The sequence below is a fragment of the Panicum virgatum genome, chromosome 3K (assembly GCF_016808335.1).
Source record: "Panicum virgatum strain AP13 chromosome 3K, P.virgatum_v5, whole genome shotgun sequence".
Lineage (NCBI taxonomy): Eukaryota > Viridiplantae > Streptophyta > Magnoliopsida > Poales > Poaceae > Panicum > Panicum virgatum.
Genome location: NC_053138.1, coordinates 48826124 through 48844571, shown reverse-complemented (window position 1 = coordinate 48844571; position 18448 = coordinate 48826124). Strand labels below are relative to the sequence as shown.

The following is an 18448-nucleotide window of genomic DNA, read 5'->3' as shown; positions in this document are numbered from 1 at the left end:
ATCGATCCATCTTCACCGCAGTTCTTCATCAGCTATAGCTAATACTTCTGGTTTCAACTTGTGCCAACTGACAACTTCCACCTAGGTTATTCCTTATTATTCGAGTTTCAACTGAAGCCACATCTGAACCAGGAGTTTCTACCTATCATCCAGTTCATTTTGTATTATGGATGATTTTTTAAACAAATAAAATAATGACATACAACTGTACAACAAATAAGAAAAAGTGGTTGACAAAAACAATATTACCTCAGAAGCATGAAACAATTGGGTGGCAATACTACATAAATTGATCATATTCGGTTGGTCTGACTAGACAACTAAAATACAAAATTGGGCACGTGAACGAAGGTAATGGACTAATGGACCACAACGTTTTCCGATTGGATGTTTAAGGCCACATCTCCCCATGGCCAAGCTTGGAGCTCGAATCACCGGTGAGGTGTGAGGCGAGAGTCGGATGAGAACTGGGTGACACAGTGACACTGCAGCAGCGGCGGCAGCACACGAACTCGAGGCAGCGGCAAGGGTGGTAACGGGCCGTTAAATTTTATCTAGATAATCTAAGAGTCGGGTCCTAAAAGATTGGACTGTAATTTTATACAATGTTGAACAAAAAAATTAAAGTGTCAAATTACACTGTGAAGTGACCACTAGGGTCATGACGCATTACCACCCTAGACAGCGGTGGTGCCACAAGATCCCGTTCCAACCTTTTTTGCCCGGTGCTAGTCCGTTCGTCACCGCCCACCGTTGAGAGCACTACGATTTCTATGAGAAACCACCTACCCAACTGATTTGAGGTTTCATTCGATGGTCGTACTAGAGCAAACAACTGACTTAGGCAAGCTAACAAAAGCTGAATAGCCCAACAAAGACTCTGGATCCATGAGTTATTTTTTAACCCACTCCAATTAGCCCCCAAATAGTTCAAGAGGAGCCAAAAGAGAACTATTTCTGGGCTATTTGTAAATAGCTCACCCAAAAAACAATCCCCTTCCTTGAAGAGGTATTGCGGAAAAAGGGGTTCTCTACCACTTGGATCGGCTGGGTAATGAAAACGGTCCAAGGTGGCAAGGTGACAATCGACATAAATGGAGAAAGAGGGGAGTTCTTTCAGAGTTATAGAGGTTTGCGGCAGGGAGATCCACTCTCTCCTCTCCTGTTCAACTTGGTGGGTGATGCCTTGTTAGCCATGCTACATCTAGCAGGTGCAAGAGGGGAGATCAAGGGTTTAGTTCCACATCTGATAGAAGGGGGGCTAACTCACTTACAGTATGCTGATGATACCGTATATTTATGGAGTACAATGAGGTGAATTTTTCTAACATGAAATTCATCCTTTTTTGCTTTGAAGCGATGTCAGGCATGAAAATAAATTATAACAAGAGCGAGATCTTTGGCTTTGGTATAGACACTGAGTTACAAGAAGAGGTTGCTAGAATATTTGGATGTAGAGTGGGGAAGTTGCCAATTATCTACCTAGGTCTGCCAGTGAATGATATTAAAATATCCAAAGCCCAATTCAGCTATGTGTTAGATAAAGCTAATAAAAGCCTGGCAACTTGGAAATGTGACACGTTATCATCAGGGGGGAAAGCTACGCTCATTAACTCCTGTCTATCCAGCATACCAATGTACACAATGGGAGTATACCAACTGTATGAAGGCAATTTCCAGTCTTTAGACAAGGTCAGATCGAGGTTCTTTTGGCAGGGGACGAATAAGAAAAGGAAATACCATATGGTTAAGTGGGAAGCATTAGCCAGACCAAAAGAATGGGGTGGCCTGGGTTTTTTGGAAGTGAAAACAATGAACACTTGCTTGCTAGCTAAATGGCTGGAGAGACTAGAGGTAGAAGAGGGCAGTCTTTGTGTCGAGTTGTTGAGGAAGAAATATTTAGGAAACAGAAGCATCTTTTAAATCACCAGAACATCTGGATCTCAATTCTGGAGAGGCTTACTAGCTATCTGATGTGGGCTGATTATCGATACTAGAACATCAGGATAGATCGGCTAACTCGCCCTCCCTCTGGAGGCTCTGAGCTGCTTCTTTGATCTATTTTCTGCTTGCCTAACCCTAGGACTCATAGCAACCTTTTATAGACAAGGCACCTAACAAACTTGACCCTTAAGTAATCTAATCTCTAGACTCATCCTAAACCCTAACCTATGGCGGCTCTACAGTACCCACGGTACTGTTCACGCACAGTACTTGTGGGCCTAGACCTGTGGCCCGGCCCACTTGCCATAACATATCAGACATTGGTTCCAACGAGGCAGGACAGTCAAAATTAGAAGTGGAGCTCAGACGAGTTTTTGGCATGATACATGGCTGGGTAACTGCCCTCTGAGATTGGAATTTGATCAGCTTTACAAATTCTGCCGGGACCCTCATGCCTCGGTGGAACAAGTTATGGGTAGTGGTCACATACAGGTGGAGTTCCGTAGGTCGCTGAACCAGCAGGAATCCAGAGAATGGAAATGTTTGGTAGAGCTGCTAACCTCTGTATCCTTAGGAGAGGGAAGAGATATAATGTGCTGGGCACTTGAGAAATCTGGCAAGTATTCTACAAGGTCATTGTACAAAGCTCTTACCTTTGGGGGTGTCGAGAATAAATTCCTTATGGGCATCTGGAAAACGAGGATACCTCTGAAGATACAAATTTTCTTATGGATGGTGTACCACGATAGAATTCAGGCAGTGGTGCAGCTGAAAAAAAGAAATTGGGATGGGGCTGTTGAATGTAAACTATGTGGAGAGATAGAGACTTCTGACCGCATCCTCTTCCAATGCCCTGTGGCGCTGTTCCTTTGGGTGTTCCTAAAACAAACCTTCGGTTGGGCCGCATATCCAAGCTCCTTTGGGGCCCTGATGGAAAACCTCCTTCTAAATAACAAAGGCAAAGTTAGACATCTGTATCTTTTCTTGTGTGCAGGTGCACTTTGGACGCTGTGGAAAACAAGGAATGATCTCGTCTTCAATGCCAAGATTGTGCCGGCACCGGTGGTGGTGATTCACAAGACCATCGCGCTCCTGACGCAGTGGAAGATCCTTCTAAAGAAGAAAGACCGAGCCAAGACGGAGCTTATGATCGGAGAGATGTCAGTGAGTGTGTTGTCAATTTAGTTTCGTATCTGTCCCTACTCCGTTGTTGGATGTGCCGCCTGTCGTGGCTGCCGTAGTTTTAGAGTAGTACTGGCTCAGTAGAGGTATCATCCGTGGTGCACCTTTTGCTACTTTTGTTTCTCTGTGCCAGGGGGGCGTCCGAGTGCCCTCCCGTTCCTTGTAAAACCAGCCTCCCCGGTAATGTCGATCATTGTAAAGACGCGATACGCTTTCAATATAAAGTTGGGCGCCTTTGCCTTTGGTCGAAAAAAACTATCCCCTTCAAGTGGTGCTATTTGGGGCTATTTTGTGTGGGGTCCACTGATTCTCTCACTCTCTTTTAGAAAAGTGGCAGCCTAATGATTGAAAAAGTGTTTTAGAAGTCAAGTAGCTCCTGGATCCAAACATTTTAAGTGCTATTTCATTGAAGTGTTATTTTTTTGGCTAAACTTTAGCCCTCAAAATACTCTTTTGGCTACTTCTTCAAACACGGCCAAATATAGGAATACGGCTCAAACAACAATCATCAGTTACTTATATCCTCAAAATGTGCACAAATCTAAAAACAGTCACAGACACACAAAAATTAAGTGAGAAAGGAACCCAGAAACAACCTGATGACGTATAGAAATCCCAAACCTGAATTGAACAAATTGCAGCAATTAAAAAATAGAAAATAAAAAAGGTTGGGCACCCGTGGGCTGAATGTTCACTTCATGATCCAAAATGGACGGGCAACCCAGTCAGCCCAAGGGACCACCACCTTGTCAGCAATGGGCTGGCATATCAGGAATCGCCTCCCATTCAATTCTTTTTTAAAAAAATTATATAGCACAATGCAAACACTCATAATACACGCACACTTACATTTCTATAAACACGTATATATGAATTCTTTCCCTATGAGTATTTTGGAAGACTGAGCCAGCAAATTTTTGAGATTGACAAAGTCATCACAGGTGCCTCGCTATCGACGAGAACGTCGCGCTACCACTGAATACACAACGCCATTAAATCCCAGAATATTCGTTCTCATGGGGAGTCGAACCCAGGACCTTAGATGCTACTGAGGCTTTTGTAACCACTAGGCTTAAGGTCCTTTCGCACCTGCCATTTAATTTTTTTGTGTGCTCGTAGAAAAACAAATCTTTTGTGCGTTATTTTCACTGAAAATTTGGGGTGTCAATGAGTGATATTTAGGGGCACCTTCAACTCTTTTTAGTTCAAAATTTTGTACTATTTTTTTAAAATAATATTCTATTTTAAAAAATTAGTATAATATATTAAATTAAAAGAGGTCGGAGGTGTACTAAAGCTTATCCATTTGCACTCCCGCTGAAAATATTTTATTTTGTTGTTGAGTTTTGAGTGAAAACGGGAAAGGATCAAAGGAGTATGGTGGAGTGGGACATCCAAGGTAGTCCCCCCATTTCAGCCCCACCTCCGCCCAGCCCAACCGTGGTCGGCGGCTCGCCGCCCCACCCGCGTCCCCGCCGGCTGCCTCCCATCTGCCATCCACGCCCCCTCCCCCTTCTGCCACAGCAATTCCTTAGGAATCCATGGCCAAGTTCTCCTTCGACGACGCCGACGACGACCCTCCCGCCGCCGCCGCTTCCGGGAGCGAGAAGAGGAAGCGCGAGGACAGCGGCCCAGACGAGGCCGGCGGCGGCGGGGGACCCCCGAAGGCCCGAATTTTCGCCGACCGGGGCGGAGGGCCGGAGGGAGGCGCGGTGGTGGGGGCGGAGAGGGCGGTAGGGAGCGGCCGGAAGGCGGTGGAGACGGTCTTTGACGGGGAGGCCGATGGGATTAGTGTGCGGATCGACCCTGATGTGCTTGATTGCTCCATCTGCTTCGAGCCCCTCCGACCGCCCCTCTACCAGGTAGTTAACTCCCCCGTCGAGAATCGCACATGCTGCTTGATTTTCCTTGTTAATTTTATGGGATAAGATGACCTGGTGTTGTAGTGCCATGCTGTTTTGCCTAGGCTTGGATGCATCGGTCACTTGTTTCTCTTTCTTGGTTTCCTCGACTTAATTGATATAAGAGACCATTTTCTAGATGTAGCAGAGCTGCAGAGGTCTGAAAGGTGAATGTGAATAAAGTTTATTATGTATTACGTTCAGCTGTGAAAGCTTTTGATAAGCCATTAAGCCATCAATTTTAAGGACACGTTTTTGGTGCGCTGCACATGTTGCAGTGCTTGTACCTAATCATACTCTGACCTATTCTCTATAGATTATTTTGTTGTCAGAATGGAACTCTTTGTCACAATCCAAATAAAGATCTTATTCTACCAGGTTTCTTAAATTCCTAATTTTCTGAAGTAAAACATTTGGACATCTTTTTTGAGCTTAATAGAAAAAATAATTGACTGTATAATGAATCAATGACTGTGAATTATGTTTCCAAGCATGTCTATCCTCATCCAGAGTTACTGATATGCTAATTATCAGAGCACAATAATATGCTGTAAAACTGTAATGTGTTAATCATCCTTGTTTTCCGAAAGAAGTTTGGTTCAAACTTTAAGAACAAAGAAGCAACACTTTGTTACAAAACTGAAGATGTTGAATGGGGGCAACACCATATGAATGCAGAGAAGATGATCTGCCAGGCTCCATGCAGCACTCTTCAATAAAATTTTCATTCATATCTTCCATGTACGTTCTTGTATCAACCATGACATAAAGTCAAGTAAACAGAGTACTTAATCCTGGCTATGATTTTTCAAAATGTCTGAAAAACTGATACTTATCAGTTTCAGACAGTTTGACTTGACACTTTTAATACAAAAAGGGGCAAGCAACTGCACCTCTCACCATGTGGTTGATTAAAACCCCTATGTCCTGCCGTATATAGTATTATTAATATTACTCAAGAAAACTATGGCACACTAAGGTGTACTGATTTGAATAGTATGTCTTCCATAAATAGAGAAACAGTTTTGATCAACACATCTTAATACTAAGATATTGAATTGACTACTGCATGAAAACATGACCTGCAAGGGGCAAGTCCCCCACCCCCCAGCATTAACGTAAGAAGAAGACCTCTCATGTAGGCTGAGAAACCACCCCCCCCCCCCTTACACATGGATGCCGTAACTAGGGTTGAAAATGGGACGGGAAAATCCCGTCCCGACCGGCTCCGTTTACCGTTTAAACCGACCGTAAACCGTTTCCGCGAAAAAATGGGAAAATGGGAAAACAAAACGGGAAAATGGGCGGGAACGAGAACGGGAATGGTTGGAGTGTTTTCCCGACCGTTTTCACGGTTCCCATTTTCAGCCGGGAAAATTCCCGCGGGAATTCCCGTATTTGTCGTAGTCGGCTGTGTTACCTGTGTTGGAAACGTGAATTGTTGTTTGCATGTGTTCCAACGTGAATTGTGAATTCGTGATTCACTTTACCTGTGTTTCTTAGTTATACTAGTCTTGTTTCCATGTTATTTATGCATAGTTGTAATTATTTTATCGAGTTAAATGTTTGAAGTGGTTGTATGTATTTTCCCGTTTTGAGTTATCGATTCCCGATCGTAATCGGCATGCTCCCGACCGATTGATTCCGTTCCCGATATCCCGTAATACCGATTTCGTTTTCCCGTCCGATTTTCCCGTTCCCGTTTCCGTTCCCGACCAAAAAATACAGTTGCGGGAACGGTTGAGGGGTTTTCCCGACCGTTCCCGACCGTTTTCATCCCTAGCCGTAACCCATACCGTAACCCGTGTGGGAGCGGGCCGGGGTGGGCTGGGACCTATTTTTTATGTGCTTTGGCGTGTAGGCAAGCAAGGGGATTTTTTTTAATCTCTGCCTGAAATTCGCTCCCACCGGAAGTCGAACCCAGGACCTGAGGAGTGCTACTGAGGCCACCTAACCAATCCGGCTAGGCACCACTGCAGAGTAACAGAACTACTGGATACTGATAAATGCCCACAAACTTTTGAGCTTCTAATTAATCATGGTTAGTGCTGACAAGGAAAATAAACTTAACAATACGCTACAACTATGAGCTATACAGTTAACGATTAACCCTTTTGCTACACAAGATTGAAGGTTATCAAGATCTCCTATCTTCTTAGCTATCACTGTGGGGAAGTAATTAGTGTTGAGCCATGACTTGGATGAATCTGCAATTATATCCTGGACAACTGCACCCTTTCCAAAGTTGCTTTGATTGCGAAAAAAGAGAAGATATTCTGTGCCTGGGCTAAAATTTCCTTGCTGTGCTCATCTAGCAGGGAGGGATAATTTGTGTGCTTCAGATTTCAGTCGGAGCATGCTGCACTTGCCACCCATCAAGGCATACTAGTTTATTTTTTGAGGGCAACGCATACTAGTTCTGTTGCAAAGTATCTGTTGTTTTTTCTTGGGACACGCATTACAAGTGTCTCATTAAAAAGAGAATGCAAATTATCTGTTTGTTAAAACACAGTTTGTGTTGCAGTGGACATGCCCCTTTGGATATGGTCCATAATTGTGTCAGAATCTTTTCCTTTCTATTAGTTCAGAATGAAAACTGCAGTTAAATTGATTATATATAATATATTCCCAGTTGTATTTTTCTCAGACACAAACTCCTGGACAACCTACAATTGTATATTTCTTTCCACTCTTGCATTTCCCATTTTGGTTTCTGAAACTGGAGTTAAATTGATTCATATATAATATATTCAAATGAGCCATATGATCTGATTGTCTAAATCCACAAGTGTCTATTTGTAACTATAATGGTCCATGCTGTATGTATTCTCATAATAAAGCAGACCATTTATATAACAAGAGTCATACTCTCAGGATACCATTAAATGATAGCAGCTTGTTTCTGTATTTTCCAGTGCCAAAATGGCCATGTAGCATGCTTTTCCTGCTGGTCCAGGCTCACCAACAAGTGTCACATTTGTTCTAATGAAGCTAACTTCACACGAAACATCGCACTGGAGAAGGTTGTTGAGTCAGTCAAGTCCGCCTGCTCATATGCCAAATGGGGCTGTAGCAAGTTGGTCAGTTATTCACTTAGAAATGCTCATGAAGAATCTTGCCTTTTTGCTCCTTCGAAGTGTCCTATTCCTGGTTGTGGCTACAGAGGATTCACCGGATGGTGGTCAGGACATTTCCATACAAACCATAATAATGATAGCGTACGGTTCTCATATGGCCAGTGTTTCGAAGTGACTTCGAAAATATCAGTTCCTTTTCTAGTTCTTCTATCCGAGGATGATCACCTATTCCTTCTCCACAACAAGAATGTGATGCCCTACGGACATGCGCTTTCAGTTGGTTGCCTTAGGACTGGCAGTCTGAACTGGAATTTCTTCTATGAAATGAAAGCAACTTCTGAGGGAAACACTGAAAACAGCCTGCAATTGAAGGCTTCTGTCACTAACATTGTACAGCTCCACCCTACCGAAGCTTTCCTTTTAGTTCCTTATGCCTTCTGCAAATCTGGCAAACTAACACTATTGGTCTCCATTGAGAGAGGGGGTTGCTGATGTGAGGTGAATATGTGAAAGTTTTATTTGCTGTACAATGTAAAAAAGGGGGCTAACAGTGTAAATTTGTCTTAGAAACTAATTTTCAGTTTGGCATCCCTTGCCTATATGGTTTGCTATGCTCATGTAATTCAGAAGCTGCAGTTGACATCTGTAAATATATGTGTATTCCATGTACTAAGACCTGTAATTAAGATTTCTGATGTAGGAACTGAATTGAATTGCAAGTTGCATTCTTGTGTAAATCCTGAATTCCTGATGTAGAGTTCAGATTCCTGTATTTGGTTTTTGCTACATTCCCGAGGTAGAGTTCAGATTGTATTTGTACTTGTTTCAGCTCGTTAATATCTGAAACATGTGCAATCAATCAATTTATGTAGGTAGGACCTTATGTTGGTGCTCATTTTGGACGGTGCAGCTCCGTCTTATGAAAGTTGTCACCGCGTATCGTATATTAGTGGTCAGAATGTTCTGCTTCCAGATGGCCAGCGACGCGCAGTTGCCATCCGCAATCGTATTGCGGCCCTTGTTGTCTGCAGCTAGGTTGCGGACGCTGCACTCGCAGTGCAAGTGCAGCAGGTGGTGGATGGTCTTGTCGTTGGGCGGCCGGATGCATGGTGTTGGTGTGGCTCAATGGCAGGTCACCGGCGAATGTCATGCAGAAGATGTCCAGCTCCAGCAGCGCGGCACGCATGTAGATGTAGGCGCCGAGGCCACCGGCGGCCTTCTTTCCCTGCGATAGGATGTCACTTGTGCAGCTGCATTGCACAGCGCCAAGGACAACGCGGCGCGCCATGCGTGGAAGCGGGGAGTGGGGTCGGCGTGCAGATCCAGGAAGGGGAGCGGCGGCGCGGCGTGGGAGCGGGGAGCGGGGAGCGGGGAGCGGGGTTGGTACCGGGAAAGGATAGGATTGCAGATGAGATGTGTCCGGCGTTGAGGGCAAGTTTGGTGAGGGCTAAAAATGGAACAAAAACATATGATACATCTAGTTTAACAGTGTTATACAGGGTGTTTTGCTCAAAAAGTAACGGTGATAGCAAAAAGGTTATGAAAAATTAAAAGTGATGGTATTAAAGGAATGGTTTAAGTTACAGTGGCATTGAGGGGATGAGTTAGATTTTCAATGACGTGGAGAGGATTTTCTCTAGAAACAATGGGGTTTCCCTTGTCCGATAGATCTATTGGATGATGGAAATTCTTTTCTGGAACATCACATCAGTGGTTGTCTTATTGAACTGGTTCTGCAGTGCTTCAGAGGGACTACGCCATTGGCACTGACGCGTATGCTATAAGAAAACTTTTTTTAGGAAAGCTATAGGAAAACTTTTCATCTGTAAGAGGCGTGTGATTCCAGAAGGGACTTTTATCTCCCCTTTTGTTTATGCTAGCAGCGGACCTTCGTTCTACTAAGTGATGTCGTCAATAAAGATTATGGACAAGATCTTTGAAGCTAAAAAAGCTACCATATCTGCTTTAAGTTCTTCAGAAAGATTTCCATATCATGGAATATGTTGATGATACGTTTCTTATGCAAGCAGATTCACATTATATCACTACTACAATAGCGGCCTGCAAAAACGGGCAAAATAGCATTACAAAAACGGGCACCATGGCCATTGCTACGTTAACGTCATTGCAGGCTCTACCACAGCAATAACGGTCACAGTTAGCCCGTTATTGCAGTGTCTATTTTCAATAACGGGCATGATGACATCATAATGCCCGTTATTGAAAATACACACCGCAATAATGGCCATGGTGACATCATCTAGCCTGTTTTTGAAAATGGACACTGCAAGAACGGCAACGATGACATCAGCTTGCCCATTATTGCAGCGATTTTTTGATAAAATAAAAAATGCCCCTGTTACCAACCACTATTAGATTACGGGTAATAGAAGCTTAACATCACCATAAAGTATTACAACATCACAATGAACACAAAATGATAATACCATTACAATTCCAATATTTTCTTAAAACATAAAAAAAGAAACACTACTACAATATTTTTCCCGGCGCTTAAAAACAATTTTCTGAGGCCTCGCGCTCATCGTCACGATAAATCAAAGGATTTACCGAGGCGGAACGACTGCCCGCCGACAGGCCCACTGAGCCCATCAACGAGGCCCGCTGAGCCCATCGGAGCGCCACCAGCCTCCCTGCGCCCCTGCCCCACCGCCGCAGAGCCCCGCTGCCGCCGCCCGCTAGCCGCCATGCAGCCCCCGGTCGCCGTGGAGGCCCCGCGCTACCGTGGAGGCCCCACCACCGCCACGGAGCACCGCCGAGGACGCCGTTGGAGTGGAAGGAGGAGCCCGCGGTGCCACCGCTGCAGGCCCGCCGCGCCGCCCCGCGCGGATCCGCCTCCGGCTTCCCGCCTCCGTGCCGCCCCGCGCGAATCTGGCGCCGCGCGGGCCACCACGGCCTCGAGCCGGCCGCCTCCGCTCCGCCCCACACGGATCGGGCGCCGCGCTAGCCGCCACTGCGCAGATCCTGCGCCGCGCTGGCCACCGTGTCCTCGGGCCGGCAGCCTCCGCGCCGCGACGGCTGCCACGGCCTCCAGTCATCCGCCTCCACGCGGATCCGGCGCTGTGCGGGCCGCCACGAGCCGGCCACCCGCCATGGCCGCGGGCCCGCCGTGGCCGTTGTCTGCCGCTGCCCGCCATGATGGCTCGCGCGACCGCCGTGGCCGACGCCCGCCATGGCCTGCGCACCTGCCATGCCGCCACCCGCATGAGCAGAGGGGAGAAGTTGGAGTAGAGGGGCCGAGAGAGAGAATGAGAGAGATGAGAGGAGGCCGGCAGCTTTGAGGGAGAGAGAGGGGATGGATCCGGCTCATAATATTTGGACCAACGGGAGAGCTCCATTTTGAAGCCATGGATCGATGACGTGGCAAGTGTGTTTCTCTAGTTGCATTCCAATGCATTTTAATACAGTCAAATAAGCTCAAATGAAAAGGTTGTAAACTGCAAAGTTTTAGATCTCGTCGAGCTCTACAACAACTATGATATAGAACTTATTTACATCCAAAGTCATTTGGAAATTTAAAAAATTTAAAAATTTGGAATCGGAAAGCTTTTAATGATATTTTGAAGTAGAAAACAATGTCAAATAAAAAAGTGTACAACTTATAACGATATTTAGACTAGATATGCAAAAAATATATATGTTTAAAATTTTATTTAGGAATCAAAAGATAAAAAACGGTCGGGTGACGTCTCGCCCGACGTTGTATTTTCAATGTTTGTCTCTTTTTTGGCAAAAACAGAGTTGCCACGTGGGTCCCATGTTATTTTTAGCAACAGCTGTTGATGATGTCATCCGTTGCTGTTATTGCAGTGAGTATTTTTAATAACGACTTGTGATGACATCATCTCCGACCGTTATTGCAGTAGGTATTTCTATTAATGGCATGCGATGACATCATCTCGGTTCGTTATTATTGTTATCATTTTTAATAACGGCCAGCAGTGCCCGTTACTATTGTATCACCTCCATTTCTATTAACACTGTCATCTCTAACGTCATGCATGCTAGTGCTCACAGCAATAACGTTGCCACTTGATGACATCAGCAATCGGTCACTGCAATAGCGACTTTTGGTGTGCCCGTTATTAGTGGAAAATAGGCAGTATTATTACCAGAGACTTGTGTAGTAGTGTATTGAGCTTTCTCCACCTTTTCGTGTCACGACAAGCATACATTTAACTGACAGCTGGACTCAACTTTGGGGATCATCTGAATATGCGCCAATGCAAGGAGATTCTACTAACAAAGTTTTTTTGCGGTTATATATACCACCAAAGCGCCCTGCAATGGATCTGAGGTAAGGTGGAGGAGACACTCAAGTCATCTTTTCAAAAAAAATTTGAGTGCTCCAAAAGTGTCTCACGTCGGTTTGTTATTGGAATTCACAAACATGCTTCATATGCTGCAAAAGGCAAAAGGCATCACCATTAACACTACTTCTTTATGAAAACATTATTCATCATCGCAGGTGCATCTGCTGGAATCAAATGAATGGCTTAATTTTTTATGACAAAAAATCGGAAGCATTGCTTCTTGGAATGTACCTTTCACAAACATAATTATCGTGCTGTTTGCACATGATAAAGGAAGATCATCAACTCACCAACTGCTCCCCACCCACCCGCACTCACACACAGCGCAGCACCAATTTCAGCATGCCTTAACAGATGATGCTTGTTGGTTTTTATATGTGTTTGTTTGTCGATGCCATGCGAATTGTGATATATGCGTTGGTCATTGATGTAGATGCATTTGCTATTGTACATGATGATTATTGTATGGTGAACATGGCTGTCAAATCCTGAATCTGCTCTAGGATGTACCTAGGAATCCGAATGGACCTATAGAAGAGGAAAATTTCATTAATCATGTGTAAATAATATAAAGAAATCCATCACTATTGACTCTAACAAAGGTTATGGTTGTAGAAGACAGATGTCAGAACTTATTTAATTAATAACTCAGTCAAAAGTGATCGGTGATAACCTCCCACATCACAAACCATAGTCACTACGGATTGCTATGACTCCCAATAGTGATGTCTAGCATTGGTCGTCCGCCATGTCATGAGTCATTATTACTCATGGAAATGGCTCAACATTTTTTATGTCATTAGGCCAATCTCAATGGAAGTGTCATAAGAGTGTGTTATGGATATTAAATTTGCTAACATGTACCAATAGTATGAGGAGAGAGAAGGAAGGTGTGTCATGAAATGTGAGAGGAGTGTCATCACCATGACACCCCACTGGCACAGTTCTTAAGATTCCAGTCTAGATAACTGTGTCGATTTCCACTGAGACTGGCCTTAGTGCACATACGGGGTGCTGAGCGTGATGCCCCTCCCTTATCGGTCATTACTATTGACCTTTTGTACATAGTGAATTTACAACAGAAAATTTCAAGCAGAATCAATCAGATAGAGTAATAAACACCATGCGTTTTGTCCAATAATTTCTAGATACGCCAAACAAGAGAGATTTATTGGCACAGCTAGAGTTAATCATAACCTTACATGTGCACCTAATTAGCATAGGAAAACGCCTACTCCATGCTCCATAGCCACTTGGCCTCATTAGTCATATGACTATCTTGGGTAGTACACTAAAGATCCCAGGCTTTTGTCCTGGTTGCTGCAACCTGGACTAAAGGGGTGTCTGTGATGGTAAAAAAATATTGTGCTACCCAAGTTTTGAACCCAAGACCTCTTGTCTCATACACAGCTTCCTTCTCACACCTCACCTACATAGCACATATGACTCTATATGCGATCCTTTTCTTTTAAATTAACCCATAGAGAACCCTTTAGTCTAGGTTGATGGTACCAACTGGGACTAAAGAGTTCTTTAGTCCGGGTTGGAGTCACCAATCGGGACTAAAGGATTACCCTTTGGTCTAGGTTGGTGGTTCCGACCAGAACTAAAGACTTAAGCCTTTTAGTATTGGTTGGAGCCACCGACCGGGACTAAAGATAAACTTTTGGTCCGGGTTGGTAGCTCCAACCGGGACTAAAGAGCGTTTTTGTCCCCTAGCTTTTGGAACCGGGACTAAAGGGCTCTTTGTTCCCTGGTACAATACTTGTCGGGACAAATGTAAAGGATCAAAGCCCCTTTGTGTAGTAGTGGTAGCTGATGCATGGCTCTAAGTGCTCTAGTAGTGGATGTATCACAATAATAGAAGGCAATGTTTGTTTGAGCTGCAGAGTTTGTAAAAGCAATTAGTAGATTAATTACAATCTGGGTGCTTATTTGAGTTGGATTGAGAATCTAGCAATGCAAGATGATCTGAAATATCAAATATGTCCCAAGGCAGCACTACGGCAGACAGGAAGTTTGCCGTGTGCCAGCTGGACACGGCAAAACCCATTTTATTCACGGTAAAGGCTTTGCCGTGTGTTGCACACGGCAAAGACCACATGGCGAACATGCATCAGCAAAAGCAACCTTTGCCGTGTGCATGTTTGACCCACGGCAAAGGGAAGTGAGGGGGCTCGGCGAAGCACCTTTGCTATGTGCTGGCACATGACAAAGTTCAAATCTTTGCCGTGTGCTACGGCAAAAGCACACAGCAAACAAAAACTTTGCCGTGTGCCCCAAATGAAGCACATGACAAACAAAAACTTTGCCATATGACTCAATTATGCACCCGGCAAACAAAAACATTGTCGTGTGTCTCATTTTTGCCAAGTGTCCAAACGACACTCGGCACAGAGTTGCTTTTGCTGTGTGCTTCCTATTTGCCGTGAGTCGGGTAGACAAGCACACGGCATAGAGTTGCTTTGCCATGTGCCCAATATTTGTGAACACGGCAAACAGATTCTTTGCCGTGTGCCCGATATTGTGCACACGGCAAACGTCAGGTTTTCCGTAGTGCAGGTAATGCTCCAATTCTTTGTGCTGCACTCTATAATATGGATCCACTAACTGCATGTGTACAGCTGTCTGTGCTTTCTCCCATACTCACTCCCAGTGGAAGCAAAAGGTGAAGGCCACTAAAATTTCTGCATACATTTGTTATGTGCTGTGAGATTTCTTAATTGCTTCAGTATCAATTCACTTTGTTACTTTCGTATCCAACAATCATTGCCTTTTTACTTAGTTACTATACATAGTAGTAAAACTGTTTGTTTTTTCCATGCTAGACCATCCTTCATTTGACCGGCCAATGCAAAGAAAGTTTGTACCATGCAGAAAGCATTCGTGCATGCTTGCCAGGAAACTTCGGAAATGGATAGCTGGAACAACATCATAAGTAGAATAGCATCTTCTCACTTCCACACAACACTGCACTAACAATTTTGCGAGACTCTACGGAATCCCGTTGTGGAAATGGAGGGGGTTATGGTGAGCACTGCAACAGGAGCAATGAATTCATTGCTCTCCAAGCTTTTCAAGCTGCTCAGCTATGAATTCAATTTGTTCAGAGGGATCCGTAAGGAGATAGAATTTCTCAAACATGAGTTGAGCTACATGAATGCTCTGTTGCACAAGCTCGCAAACATGGAGGAGCTTGATATTCAAACACATGTGTGGAGGAACAAGGTGCGTGAGCTATCTTATGATATTGAAGATTGCATTGATATCTTCATGCATCATCTCGGTAATAATGATGAGAAGGCTGGCTTGGTCCACGAGGCAACTAAAATGTTTAAGAAACTATGGGTGTGCCACCGAGTCTCGAAACAAATTCAACAACTTAAGGACCGTGTTGTGCAGGAGAATGAACGGCACAAAAGGTATAAAATAGATGAGGGGCCATCTAACCCTGGAGCAGTGGAAATTGATCCCCGGCTACCTTCATTATATGCACATGATGAACAGCTTGTGGGAGTGGATGGCCCAAGGGACACTATCATTCACTGGTTAATTGGAGACGAAGTTAGAGGATCATCACAACAGCTCAAAATATTGTCCATTGTGGGTTTCGGGGGTCTTGGGAAGACAACTCTTGCCAACTCGGTTTTCTGTAAAATTAAGGACAAATTTGACTGCACGGCATTTGTTTCTGTGTCACAAAAGCCTAATCTTTCAAAGATTTTGAAGGACATACTTTCAGCAATTGGAAGCTTCATGGATGATCCAGATGATAATTTACAAACATTGATTGACAAAATCAGAGAACACCTTATGGATAAAAGGTATTGTGCATTAGTTTTTCTGTACTACTTTGCATTGCATGTAGCGGCGATTTTCTTTGTGTAGCTGGTAAAATTTATTCAAATTATTTTGATATTTCTGTTCAGTTGATTGATTATTTATGTGTCATACCTCTTAGGCTGAAAACTTAATTCTATGCAAACGTAATAATGCCAGTTTAGTTGTATAAACGCTATCAGTTCCTTGTTTGATGCAAAATCCCGTACCTTTGTATACGTAATACCTCATGGACAAAAAAAACTTTATCCCATGATCTTACTCATCTTGATGCATAAAATAGCGGTAGGAAAGCCCCTAAAGATTCACCACAAAGATGGTGGAGATCGGAGACATAAACCCTCGAAGCCGATCAGCCTGGAGCTCCTAGACCAATCGGCCTTGAGTCTTGACAACAGTGGAATGGCTAAAACTTGACATATTGCAAAACCTTAACCCCTCTTTCATGTGGTCTCTTAGGGGGTATTTACTACTCTTTAGGTCGTGCAAACTCTAGGAATTGCGTGGGCTTCATCATGTAGGATGGGAAGTCTATTTAGTGCCTAGAAGGGGCTCGGCTGATCAACCTATGTGTCCTTAGGCTGACTGGCTTGAGACCTTTCTGACTCATCTACTGCTCAATTTTTTTATGCAAGCTTTCCTCGATGTTCTTGTTCCAATTTTCCATCAAGCCCTTATGAAAATCTTCTGGTTATATCGTATTTCTTGCAAAACATTCCTGGTAAAAGTTACGGAAATATCGTATTTAGTGCTGAGACACTTTTCAAAACGTTCCTCTACTTTTATCCAATTAGGATTCGATAGTTTTCTAAAATGGATAGCGACACCCAAATACTGCATTGGAAAATTTCCTAGATTATATCCGAACAATTCCATATATTAGGTCTCATAGCTTTTAGCTTCTGCAAAACAGAAAATTTATTGTCAGCCACAAAAGCATAGAGCAATAATTCCACGTTTTTAGCCTTTTCTAAATCATGTTCCGCCTGAAGAGGATGGTGTCCCCGATAAGCCATCACAACATTAATATAACCTGACCAGCTGCTTTAGTTCTACTGATCAATATTGCTTGCATATCAGCAACAATGTGAAAGAGTCTCGGAGAAGAAACTATATTGTGCTAATGAAATCTTAAATTATTTGCAGATATCTTATTATTATTGATGACTTGTGGAGCATCCCGGCATGGGACACTATTAAATGTACTTTTGTAGAAAATAATAATGGTAGCGGAGTTGTTACCACTACGCGTATTCAAGATGTTGCTATAGCCTGCTGCTTTCCTTATCATCGCCACATATACCAGATGCAATGTCTTGATGAGATATACTCAAGGAGGCTTTTCTTCAATAGGGTATTTGGTACTGGGGATGGTTGTCCTGAGCAATTTAGAGAAATTTCAAACGACATGTTAAGGAAATGTAAAGGCGTACCATTGGCAATTAATAGTATTGCAAGCCTTTTGGCTAACAAGAGCATGCATGTTGAGACTTGGGAGAAGATATGTAATTCACTTGGTTATGAACTGGACACAAACCCTACTCTGAAATGGATGAGACATGTGCTAAATCTCAGCTACAATGATCTGTCACACGAACTCAAAACATGCTTACTATACCTTGGTGCATACCCAGAAGATCATGCAATTGGAAAGTTTGATTTGGTGAGAAAATGGATAGCTGAAGGATTTATTCGGGAAAAGCATGGTTTAGATCTTGAGGAAGTTGCTGAGAACTGTTTTAATGAACTTGTCAACAGAAGTATGATCCAACCTTTCTTTGATGATTCTGATGAGGAGTGGTCATGTCGAGTTCATGATCTAATGCTTGATCTAATCATATTGAAGTGTAGTGAAGAAAACTTCACCACCATAATTGATAGTCAATTCAAAATGAATAATGGAGCATCACAAGTTCGGAGGATAAGTCATCAGTCCAATAACAACAACATAGCCCTGGTTGTCGAGAAGATGAGTCTTTCACAAGTTCGGTCATATTGTTCCTTTCCGGCAGTTGATTTTATGCCTCTACTTTCGAAGTTTGAGCACTTGAGAGTTTTGGACATCGACCGCGGCTCATATGCAGCGCCAGAATCTATATGCTTTGCATTATCTGCTATAAATCACCTATTTCTTCTGAGGTACCTGAAGGTCAGAGGCTTTCGTTTGGAG

At 43.6% G+C, this 18448-nt stretch overlaps 1 protein-coding gene across 4 annotated transcripts in view; it reads left to right on the top strand.

Moving 5' to 3' along the window:
* Positions 1 to 4498: 4498 nt before the first annotated feature.
* Positions 4499 to 18448, top strand: part of LOC120699430 (putative E3 ubiquitin-protein ligase SINA-like 6) — a 40006-nt gene continuing 26056 nt past the window's right edge. For 2 of the 4 annotated variants that reach the window (XR_005685409.1, XR_005685415.1), the window contains exon 1: positions 4958 to 4988. Coding sequence is in view for 2 of the 4 variants with exons in the window: in XM_039983419.1 (XP_039839353.1) it covers positions 4668 to 4988; positions 7943 to 8596 (975 nt within the window). In the remaining 2 variants the exon portion in view is untranslated. Of the gene's footprint in view, positions 4989 to 7922; positions 8877 to 18448 lie in introns of those variants that run through there. The other 2 variants (XM_039983420.1, XM_039983419.1) reach the window with 2 other exon arrangements.